At 41.0% G+C, this 12272-nt stretch overlaps 3 protein-coding genes across 4 annotated transcripts; 2 read left to right on the top strand and 1 right to left on the bottom strand.

The window, feature by feature from the left end:
• Nucleotides 1-3089: 3089 nt before the first annotated feature.
• Nucleotides 3090-6305, bottom strand: RB195_004179 (uncharacterized protein; the record flags this gene model as incomplete). Of its 2 annotated transcripts, XM_064180200.1 has the most annotated exons (4): nucleotides 3090-3147; nucleotides 3295-3401; nucleotides 3494-3589; nucleotides 6297-6305. In XM_064180200.1, the coding sequence occupies 4 exons, from the start codon at nucleotides 6303-6305 to the stop codon at nucleotides 3090-3092; spliced, it is 270 nt and encodes an 89-aa protein (XP_064033188.1). The 2 variants fall into 2 exon arrangements, with proteins under 2 accessions (XP_064033188.1, XP_013308320.2); XM_013452866.2 differs by lacking the exons at nucleotides 3090-3147; nucleotides 6297-6305 and having other exon boundaries at nucleotides 3171-3401; nucleotides 3494-3673.
• Nucleotides 5620-6016, top strand: RB195_004180 (uncharacterized protein; the record flags this gene model as incomplete). Its single annotated transcript, XM_064180216.1, has 2 exons — nucleotides 5620-5706; nucleotides 5789-6016. The coding sequence occupies 2 exons, from the start codon at nucleotides 5620-5622 to the stop codon at nucleotides 6014-6016; spliced, it is 315 nt and encodes a 104-aa protein (XP_064033189.1).
• A 5604-nt stretch (nucleotides 6306-11909) lies between the features above and the next one.
• On the top strand, nucleotides 11910-12272 carry RB195_004181 (uncharacterized protein; the record flags this gene model as incomplete). The annotated part of the gene is made up of 1 exon (XM_064180228.1): nucleotides 11910-12272. The coding sequence occupies one exon, from the start codon at nucleotides 11910-11912 to the stop codon at nucleotides 12270-12272; it is 363 nt and encodes a 120-aa protein (XP_064033190.1).

The raw sequence follows: 12272 nt of genomic DNA on the forward strand, positions 1-12272 counted from the left end.
GGGCCGCAGCCGATCAGCAAGTCACTGTTTTTATCCTTCCAGGCAAGCGTGGTAGCAATTTATCGACTACGGGGGATAAAGGGCTTGGTTGGTACCAGGGCGGTTTCGAACCATAGACCTAACGACTATAATCTTAACAAGAACCAGATCCATGCATCAATTTTTGATACCAGATTTTTATTTTTATTTTCTTGTTTATTTTATTTATTCCTTATTTTCTGATCGGAGGCTAGAGAATCTATCAAATCAGTGTTTTTTTTTCCTTCCAGGCAAATCTATTATGAATCTATCGACCGTCCGGAAGTATGAAAGGTTTGGTTAGCTTAAGGCGGTTTCGAATCATCGATAGCGCGATGGCGGCCGAACCCTCTTGCTAACTGCGCTACATTCACCCTAGATTCGAAATACGTGCTCAAAATTCCCAAGTAAAATATGAGATGCCACCTCACGACCACAGCGCAGCCAAACTACCGTGCCGCACACGGACTGGGCGGGGCACGTAGCAATTTTTCGCTCAAACATTCGAATTCTCGCGAAATTGACTAAGCCTGAACGTATCGTAGCATAGTTCGCACAGCCACTTCATCAATACCTTTTTTGAAATTTTCCCCAACTGCCATTAAAACAAACAAGAGAACGGAACAACAACTTTAGCACTGAGGTTTGTATGAGTACATTCAATTTTTTTTTATTTAGGAGGCAAAAAATGAGGTTTCTCCTTATACGCTTTCTACTTCCACATATCTACTTAGAACTACTCCGCATACGGGAGTACTGGCGGTTGTTAACAGGATCATTACTAATCGATAATCGCAAAAATCGTCGTAAACTCTAAGTGACATTGCGATAAACTGATCGCTGACTCCTAACAGCCCTTTTCAGAAGTACCGAAAATCTCAGAAAAGTTCACTGCTCACATGTTGTGTGCCAGTTCTCCTTATCGAATGGATTTGATTCCATGAAGTTGCAAAACGAAAAGGACATGAAGCGGATATTTAGAGCAATACTTTCCCGAGAACAATGCACATTTGAACGTTTGCATCCGGAGAAAAAAAAAGCTTAACGACAAATTAAAAGACTAAAAATCTATGGTGAGAACATAAAGAGGAGCAAACAAAGACATAAAATAGATGGGAGTTACGAAACGAAATTTACATGAAAGGGAAAACAACAACGAGGAAAGAGATGTTTAATTCACTTGAGCTTTGAGGTTCAAAAACTTGGGGAAGGGAAATTAGAATCCAGCGAATTTCTAGCAAATTTTTGGTCTCAACCTGTTTTCCGACTGATTCCGAGAAAAAGAAGAAAATAAACGACTAATTCAAGAACTACAAGAGCTCGAGGCTATACTTGAAGAAAAACAAGAGTCAGAAAACCGCGAAAATGTCAAAGAAACAGCGGCAATGTCACACAGTTGAAAAACTGCGCCGCGCTCTGCGCGAAGCGCCCGTCTACATTGGCTTTTGAATCAGTTTATGCTACCGCATGGGACCAGTCTCGTTGTAAAAGTCGGCGTAATTTTATGCTCGCTTAACATCGCCTAGTTTTATTTTTACTAGACGTCAGTAGCGTATTCGCATTCCACTTGGAAAAGGAGTAAAAAGGCTAAGGATTTTGTGGAAATCCTGGATAATTTCCTGGCCTTCTGTCCATGAGAGTTTCCTATGAGACTGCTGTTTCAGTTTCCCGTCAATTCGCTCGGAGGTTAAAGGCATCACCCCACGAATCTGAGGTGGTACGGATTTCAGGTGGAGTATTCGTATACGGGATGGGAGACTATGGAGAGGGGGGTGATTCCGTCTATTTCTTCCTAATTGCCGTAAAAAACGGCCCGGAATATGCGGTGCCGCATAAAACTGGCGCGCTCCAGTCGAACTCATTGTAGAAAATAGCGTCGCCGGAACGCTCGAAGCCGTATCATCCGGGCTGTTTTTTACGGCAATTTGGAAGAAATGGACGGAATCATCTCCCTATCCGTAATCTACTATCCCGTATACGAATACTCCACCTGAAATCCGTCCAACCTCAGATTCGTGGGGTGATGCCTTTAAGCAACCACGCCTGAGTTATGCAGAAAGATCTCACTAAGAGTTACAACGCGTGCGCATCCCTTAAAACTCATTCTAAGGTCTGGATCTCAGTTCTTGTTTTTTTTTTCGGAAACAGTAATGGAAATACAGTGAATTCAAAATCCACAGGAAAACCTCATTTCTAGGGATTAGACCTATCTTACTGCTTTCTAGGAACTCACTGACTTTCAAAACTAACCCTTTCCTGCTCGCTGTTCCAGAAAAATTCCAGATAGCGAGATTTTAAGGAGCAACACTATGGCACGATCAAAACGATATAAAACACAGTGCTGTTGTGTAAACGACAGCGCTCGTAGTGTTGCGGCTGAGCGTACCGGTTGGAATCTGGGTGGGACCTTTGCTGACGTCTTGGCTACGGTCCCATCTCGTACCGCCACCTCCACCGCGCCGCTTCAAGCGCAGCCGTTGACGCAAATCCACTGTGCTTCAGGTCACATTGACCCTACTGTATGTAATATAGTATGTAATAACTGTGTCAGTATTTAATATATATATATATATATATATATATATATTTGTATTTTCTTCATGTACGTCTGCTACTGTGGTATACTTGAAGAGTGACCCTGTGATGATTTGGCACAGATTTTCCAGGAAGTATGGTCTAAACGGAGAGTTTGACCAGTTTCTGATCACGTGGGCTCAAATTCCTACTACCATTGAGAGTTTGCGATAGGACCGTAGATAAGCAGACCTCGATCAAAGTAGCTCAGTGGGAGCGTTGACTCATTATACGTGAAAAACTCAAACAAAATTAAATAAGGTTTGAAGTTTTATTTTTTGAAAAATCCAAAAGAAAAACATCGAATCCAAGCGCAGTCAGTGAAATAAGCACAATAATGTCAGATTTTCAAAGTCTACATCATCATTCATTCCAGCTGGGACGAGGTACTCGTAGTTAATGAGTGAATGCTGCAACAGACATAAATGATGTCGATCTACTCTAAAAGATTCTTGTTCCTAATCGTAATTTATCTCAGAGGTAGATCAGTCTTATCCTCATAGGATTATGTCGTCTTCGATCAAGCATGGATTCGTATACGTATAACTCAGACTTCTAGAAAAAAAAAGCTTGTCAGCCTATCTACAAAAACCACAATCGAAACATGTCTGCAAAACAGTGACGTTATTCCTCAAATCATTGAAAAGCGTGTCCCTGTAATCATGATACATTTTGTAGCAAACTGCTGCTAACAGCACCGACTTCATCCGATCCAGAAGGCAAGTTCTGGTGAAGTACGCTTCGAATGCAGCATTTGTGGCGTTAACGATGTTGTTGCCGAAGTTATCACGAGTGTTACACACCACATCCTGCAATAGAGAAGTATTCGAATGAAATTTTAAAAAAACTTCGAATGAGATGAAAAAAAGAACTTCCAAAAAGGATTTGAACGAGGACTTACGATGCACCAAAGGCATTCCATATCATAATCTCGAGCAGAGGAAAGTAGAAATAAAGCCAGCAATGGAAGAATCGTCAGAAGCATCACTGGTGCGTCCTGAATTTCGTACAGAATCGCCCTTAAATATAGGACAATGTTGTGTGCTTGTGTGTGTGTGTTTATCTGTAGAAGTGCTTGCATGTGCAGCACTTTGCTAGATTTGACGAGTTCGTGTAAACAAACACTTCTCGGTCACATCGACTAGACAATGGATTATTTGATTTGATTCCGGTGATAAAATCCGGACATGTACACACATCAACACACCAGAAAAGGAGTGTTATCACATAAAGGTCTAAGGATTATGTTCACACCGCTATTAATGATTAATGACTTCTGATTAATGGATGGGATTGCTTGCACTTAACATTTTAGTCGTTTAAAAGTTCTATTCAAATATATAATAAAATATTAAAGTAATATAATGTAACGTTATAAGATAGATTTTTCTGCACGACTACAGACAACTCGTCTCGTTGAAGTTGAAATCCATAAAATCTATTCTCCAGGATGTATCGAACCTAATTTTTTTGCTCAAGCCTCGTCAACATCATATATTTGAGGCTCAGAAGGGGATAAGGGGTCCGAATTCCTGAAGAATTCGAAATGAAGCCATCATTAAAAGCATCATCGCAGGAATCTGAGGTGGTGCAGATTTCAGGTGGAGTATTCGTATGCAGGATGGAAAAGTATGGACAGGGGGGTGATTCCGTCCATTTCTTCCTAACTACCGTAAAAAACGACCCGGAAGATGCGGCGCCGCACAAGGCAGGCGCGCTCCAGTCGAACTCCTTGTAGAAAATAGTGCGCCAGAACGCCCGAAGCCGTATCTTCCGGGCCGTTTTTTACGGCAATTAGGAAGAAATGGATCGAATCACCCCTCCACCCCCCACCTCCCTCTCCATAGTCTCCCATCCCGTATACGAATACTCCACCTGAAATCCGTACCACCTCAGATCCGTGGAGTGATGCCTTCAAGCTAATGTTTGGGTATAAACATTAGTACGTTCTGATTTCGATCGTTTAGTTCTTGTAAGCTTCTTCATCGATCGATGCTTAGCAAAGTACACGAGACTTTTGTTCTTCTTAAAGGGATTACCCCTTTAAATCTGCGGTGATACGGGCTTCAACGCGGTAATGCCTATACGGGGGTCATATATTGTAGGGGACAAGGTGATTCCGTTCTTCTCTCCCTGTATCAGCGTAGACGGACGACCTGACAACGAACTGTTTCTTACGACGACTTCTGTTGCAGCGCGCCACCCTTGCGCCCCGCCTCCGCCTGCGATTCGTCCGGACGGGTTTTCATTATAGAGGAACATCGAAAAATTCCCCTAACGTGTTGCTCGCTGTTGCTACGCGTAGGATATTTCTTATTCAATTTCTTATATAGGATGAAGCGAAGAATTTATTGGTTTTGGTGTTGTGTTTTAGTTCCTGGATGACTAGACCTCCGGAAATCTCCGAAAAAAAAACGAGTCACTTTGATTTTTTGGATTTGTGTAGTGTAGTGCCATTACTACCAACCACGACCACATAACTGAAATCCGGAAATTCGCATGAATGTAACGTGATGCGCCCGTGAGGAGATATTTCTCATCCAGACATTCGCCAGTAACAGGGTTCGAGTCAACTACTACAATTCTGGGTCACGTACAAAACTGTTCACCAAAGTTTCTAACAGTACGGTCATAACTCTCCAGTACTGTCCCATCATTGTCGTAGCGCATCGCTTGCGACGTTCGCGTTGCGGCAACGCGACGGGGAAGCAGAGCGAAGTTGGAAGCTCAGAGGAATGAAAAGTTATGAGAATTTTTGCAGGTGATTTAATCTTCTTTTATTCTTTCTCCTTTATTCCTTTATTTTTCATCTTAGCACTATTAGTTCCTCCCTTGAAAAAATCCTATTGTCCTGTGTCAGCCTGTGTAACGTTGTTTTCTTAGTGCATCATTCTTTTGTCATCTGTAGACGGGTAAATAAATTTGCTTAGGCGCCGCACTCATCTTATCACCGCTTTCATTTATTTAATGCATCAAATAAATTTCCCTATATAAAAGGATTTTCGGCATTTTTTTCCTATTGTGACGATGTTTTCCTTATTTACTATCGTCTCATTTGCCACAATAATGTCATCGCAGGCTCAAGGAGGTGGAATGATGTGCAGTTTTTGTGTGGTAAGAGTATTTAACAGGAATTTTTATAGCATTTTTTCTCTTTTAAGTTCAATTTTTGCTTTGAACGGAGTTTTTTTTTCAGACTATCATAACAAATACTCAAGATGCGTTCGGCCCATCCATCGTGAACGCTAGCGATGTGAAATTATTCGAGTATTTTCGGAAAGAATGTCCACGATATGCAATTAAATCGGCTATGCTTGCTGGTGAATGTGAATACCTTGTTAGCAACCATCCTCTGATTCTTTTTCGGGATCTTCGATCCCAAAAATCACCGTTGGACACGTGCATGGATTTGAGTGTTTGTTAATGTTGTTACGATCATTAGCATTCATCATTCATTAGCATTTTGTAAAATATGTGTATAAAATATGTAAAATATGTGAATTGTGATTGTAAAGCCTCCAAAATATTAATTAAAAATTTGTATTGTTGTGGAGCACAGTCACCTTATATTACAAAAATTTGTTAGATCCTAGGACTTAAAAAAAGCTTCGAGAAGAAAACTAGAAGAATTGAACTAGTAGGAGACAGGGAGAGAGAAAAGAGAAAAAGAGGAGGGAAAAAATAAGGAGAATGTTTAGACTCACTCTTAACATCTAAGCTTTGGATCTTCTCCTTCGCTCGTCCGAATTCCTAACAAAACTGCGTGATCGAATTCTAAAAATTTGAATAAATTTGCTAAATAAATTTCAGAAGCCTAAATTTCAGAATCTTTGAACCAATAGAACACCAAAGAAAATAAAAACAAAAAAAAAAACAAAAAAAAGAAGAAAGAAATGAAACCAAAGAAACTAAAATCAAAAATATATTCAATTGAATGGAATTATATTCAACTAGGAAATAAGTTGGAAATGAATGAAACGAAATAAAAAAAATGAAAATGGAAAGAAAGAGTTAGTCACATTAGAGAAAAAAATGAAGCGATAATTTTAAATACTCCTTGAACAAGAATGGCGATGATCATGTGATCGAATAGAAAAAAAAACTAGCAATCGATTTGTTTTCTCGCTTATTCTCTGGAGCTAAACCTTTAAAACATCATTTTCAAAAATTATCAGATTCTGATTGACAATGGAAAGTGTCGCTTTTAACCTCAACGTCTTTGTTTCCTGGGACATTATCGCTCAAAAAAAAACACTAGGTAATTCCAAAATAAAGTAGAGTCAGAAAAGTACAGGGAGAATATTTTTTGTCACCGGAAGGAGAATTTTGTAGAAGAACATAGAAATGCGTGCAAACAACAACAACAGAACATGCGTGGAAAAAAAGATAGAGGATTGGAGAAAATAAAAGAGAGTATCATACAGTTGAAGAAACTTCTATATAACTATATATTCCTATGAAACTTTAACTTCATTACTGAAAAAAAACAGAATTACGGAACATCACATTACTTATGAGATTATGATAGTAAAATAATTATATTTCGGCTATGCTTGCGGGTGAATGTGAATACTTTGTTAGCAACCATCCTCTGATTCTTTTTCGGGATCTTCGATCCCAAAAAAATCAAAAATCCAAAATCAAATATTAGAGCAGGATAGTAAAATATAATTATTTTACTATCCTGCCCTAAATATAATTATTTTACTATCCTGCTCTAAAATTCGCTTTCTTGATACCGTATCACTAAAAATGACTCTTCTTCCTTCAAACCAATTTAAAAAAAAAGATTTGAAATCGCTAACATGCTAGTGTTCAGAATGTGTTGAGAGCGTTCGTCAAACGATCGCTCGATATCGATGTTATTGATGACTAGTGATCTCGCTTGCAACGTTCAATTTCTCGATTTTTTAGTCTCGTTCGTTTAAATATTGAAATGTGGAGTGGTTTGCACAAAATCTGCTGCTTTTTTGTCGGGAAAGAGCATTTCAGAGTAAAAACACTAAAAATTTAACACTAAAAATGTCCAGAATCTCTGGCGGAGGTGGAAAATTTTGCAGCTGTTGTGTTTATTGGAAACGCGGTCATTTCTAGTAAATGAGCGAGACTAAAGAGAAAAAAGCTGTAGTCATGAACGGATCGACGTCTGCTTGGAAGCAGTAGATCCAGGAATGTCTGAGACGGCTACTTTAATCCAAAATATGCAATAGAAAAGTGAAATTGCAAAGAAGAACCATGTTTTGATAACGCGGAGGTCACCAGACTAAAAAATAGTGCAACACGAGACGCAGCGGCACGTTCCAAGCCGTAGCGATTAGAAGGTATGCGAGGTCATAGGGGTGTAGATCAAACTTTACGTCAGGAATGCTTGTCGTCTCTCTTTGTTCGTCACAAGATGTGGCCGTGTTTCTACTAAATCCATTCAGGGATTTGAGTACACCCTCCGGACAGGTACAAGCTAGAGTACGGTCAAAACGAAATGATGCACGGTACAGTTACGCAAGCAGCTGTGCTCGAAGCGGTGCGGTGAAGCGTACCGGTTAGGATTGAAGGTGGACCCTCGCTAGCAGGATTCTTCGCTGCAGTTTGCGATGGTCCTACCGCGACTCCAACCCACTCCTCCATCGTGCTGCTTCCAGCGCAGCTGCTTACGCAACTGCACCGTGCTTTATGCCGTTTTGACTCGACTGTGAGTAAATTGCAGAGTTATATGGCGGAAGTTGCTCAGATATAGCAGGAAGGTGCTGCCGTCCAGTACACCGCTAAAGCTCAATCCAAAAATGTCAAACTCCTAGAAGGAGCATGAGATCTTTGATGGTAACTCTCTGTTTCGCTGGGATGAACCTCCAAACATTGCCGATCTGGGGTTCTGGGGTCACTCGGGGTGGATAGGGAGATCACGCGAGCCGTGAAGTCTCGCAGGCCATGGAACAGTGACGAGTGGATGGATTCCGTGCGCGAGCTGCTGCTGATTGTTATTGATCGAGAAGGTTCAGGCAGAGGGAGGACATAACTCAGCGAAGATGCGGTGACCGTATCACGCAACAATACCACCCCGTCGATTGAGTCATTTCACAGTTCCATTGCTTTATGATTCTCTAAAATTAATAATAAAACTGTTCATTTCAAATTGGAAAGAAAAAAGGAATTCCTTTCCAAGCTAAAATTATAATTTGCGTCATTATTCAGTAGAAACGTGAACTTTCTTGCAGTTAAATGGGCAAATAATAATAAAGATAAAAGATAAAGTCAGTGGCGCATCAATCCATTTAGTACTTAGGTTTTCCTGCAATCCGGAATTGTTGAGGTTTATGGACGTGCGCTACTTATTCTATAAAGGGCGACTTGTGGGGGCGTTCCGATGATCAAGTCAGTATTTTTATCCTCCCAGACAAGTCTGTTACCAATTTATCGACCCCAGGAAATAAAGGGCTTGGTTGGCAGCAGGGCGGTTCCCAACCAACGACCGTGCGGGCCGCAGCGGACCTCGCACTCTGCGACTGCGCCACACCCGCCTCAATAATAACGGCCGAAAAAACTTCCAACTGACGAACAACTCTTTCTGCACATCCGTTACCCGTACCCAAATAGGAAGTCCTGAGCGTTGAGAAATCGCTGTTCTTGTCGTTATCAAAGGCTGAGGCTGTAATTTTGTTAGCGGCTTATCAGTCAACTAGGGCGGAATGCTCCAAAACTTCTCACGGCACCTGGTTCCTTTGCCGTCGATCGTCTAACACCTTCTTTTTTTCTAATGAGCTTTGATAACCATGCTATTTTAAATAGCTTGATGCTTTATAGGTTGATCTGTGCTTGTGCTTTTAATTTATATTTACTCTTTATTTTTTATTTTTGTTTGTTATCTATATCTATTTTTAGTCGAATGATCAAAGAACATGCCAAGAAAACATGGTAATGGTAATGCTTAGATTTTTTTCTAAATCATTGTGTGAGCACTGCAATACGAAAAAGTCAGTGAATGTGAGTAGAATAAAATAAAGTGATGCAGTAATTGCAGTAATTGTACTGTATTCTTCCACAGTAATTCCACCTATATCGTTTTGTACAAGTTATGAAGATTACATTCATTTAACTATACATAGTTGGTACCAGATATGTTCAACTAGGCGACCGCAACACCTCAGCGCACGCACGTGCATTCGGCGCTACAACTGTTGTATCGAGGTGACACATCGCGTGCCTTGCCTCCTCTCTGTAGAGCACGACAAAGTTTCAGAGCCTTTCTATTCGTTTTCATAGTTTCTATTCTTTTCTTCGTCAAATAGGGTCATGGATGGTGGGGGTGGCGCAGCTGGTGAAAGGTTCAGCTGTAACTGTGCGATCGATTGATGGTTCGAAACCGCCCTAGTGCCTTCCAAGCCTTTCACTTTTGCAGGGTAGATTAATTAGTAACAGACATGTCTGGGAGGAAAAAAAAAAACACTGACTTGACACATCGCCTAACCCCCGCAAGTCATTGTATAGGCCAGTCAAACATTCGTAACCCTCAAACGATTCTGAATTGAAGTATGAACGCAGAAAGGCACAGAAAAGCGGATTGATTAACGCCAGACACTTTACCCAGGCACTTTACCTCGGTTAGGTTCATGAACAGGATTACGCAGTCCTATCAAACCGCTTTTTCATAAGTTGTGGCGATTGTTTTGCTCCAAAGGAGTCTCGAAGACTCTAGTTTCTGGAAAGCTACATATTTTCTATTTTATATTTTTTTATTTCCTATATTTCTACATCCTGTTCATGTAATTGTGGACGGTTAACATCTTTCACGGTCAATTATCAGTGATAGTGAGAATTTTCTCTCCGTTTGCTAGTTTAATAGTTCCTTCCAGTGTCAGGTAATATCCACAAAGACTTCTGTTCATAAGTATTGGAATTCTGTCTCATTTTCCCCGTAAATGTGCATAGTTAGCGTTCTTCTAACCCCGATTTTCAGTTTTCGCTACGTCAATGATTACAAAAAATTGGTAACCATCCAGAATTAAAGTTCAGAATATGTCTGACGTTAATCAATCCGCTCCGGATGCGCCATTACGTTTACTTCAATTCAGAATCGTTTGAGGGTTACGAACGTGTGACTGGTCCTCGATCGTGCAAGGAGCGGAACCTCTTACCGACTGCGCTACATCAGCCACATTTTATTTTTAGCAGTACGAACAGAAAAAAAGATTTGACGGGCAGGAGAGTAGAAGGTTATTGGTATATCTCTGTAGATTCAAAGGATCGATCCTATATTTGACTAGCTCGCCATGGACACAGGGACCGTTCGCATCGGGACCGGACAAGGAGCAAGCAGTCAAATTTCACCTCGATCCATCGGCGTAGTTTCCGCTTATTTCCCGGGTATTCTCCGGCCAAATTGCGCTTATTTGACTTTTTTTCGTGTCGAACAGCGTTTTTTTCATAAAAATTTCTCGGAAATCCCCAGAAATTTTTTCTGCAAATTGCAAATTTCGCAAAGAAAACTAAAATATGCAGTCTTATATCTGAACTAATACATGCACATTTTTCTCAGTTCTCTTTCTTTCATTGAAATCTTCGAATACTATCTACGGGCTCCATTATTAATCTCAAAAAATTTCGAGAATTTTACTTTTTCAAATTCTATCTACATCTAATTGATCTATTTATTAAGATGCTGCGATTCCTCGGTTTTCTTATGCTAATTGCTGGATTGGTCGCAGTTCATCGGGGGAACCTCGACGGGCCTTATTGTCATATGTGTGAGGTACGGTATCACGAGAGCGTTAGATCTATTCTATACTCTATATTATTATATATTCCGCATCCTATACAGTTAAATACGCATATTTTTCAATTAGATGTTAGGAGAAGCTGAGAAAAGATAGGATTTTTCTCTTTTTTTTCTTTTCGCATTAAAGCCGCAATCCGTCGTTATAGTTCATAGTCTCAGGAAATAAATACTTTTACATATACTACTAGGGTGTTCGGAAAGTATCTGCCGAAAATTTGAATGGTGAAAAAGCTCGGTCAATGGCTCCCACATGCATTGAGCGACGGCAACCGCCAAAGACGCCTGGACATCTGCACTCAGCTGCTCTCCAGAAGCCGCAGATTCAATTGGCTGGACACCATTGTCACTGGAGATAAAAAATGGGTCCTTTACGTCAACCACACCCACAAACGTGGGTGTGGTGCGCTGGCGATGAAATTTCGTGAAAGGTGAAATCCATGAAAAGAAGGTCATGCTGAGCGTCTGGTGGGGAGTTCATGGACTGTTGACTTGTTTCAAACTGTAGCCGGACAACACGACAGTTACTGCCGAGGTCTACTGCGCTCAAATGCAAAGACTGGTTGGTAAGATCTGCAAGGAGCACCCGAAGCTCGACAACGTTCGCCTGCTGCACGATAAAGGGCGCCCTTACTTCGCGAAAAAGACTTCCCAGAAAATTCTCGAGCTCGGATGGGAAGTTCTACCGCACCCACCGTACAGCGCGGACTCTACCCCGAGCGGCTACCACCTCTTCCGATCGCTTCAACATCACCTGAAAGAGAAGCGCTACGATGATCGTGACCACCTCGAAAATGATCTTCGGGCTTTCTTCGTCTCCAAGTCGCCGGAGTTCTACGCGAAAGGAATCTGTGATCTTGTGAGACGTTGGCAGAAGGTTGCCGATGTTGATGGAGATTATTTCGTGGAATAA

This window comes from Necator americanus, chromosome I (assembly GCF_031761385.1).
Source record: "Necator americanus strain Aroian chromosome I, whole genome shotgun sequence".
Classification (NCBI taxonomy): domain Eukaryota; kingdom Metazoa; phylum Nematoda; class Chromadorea; order Rhabditida; family Ancylostomatidae; genus Necator; species Necator americanus.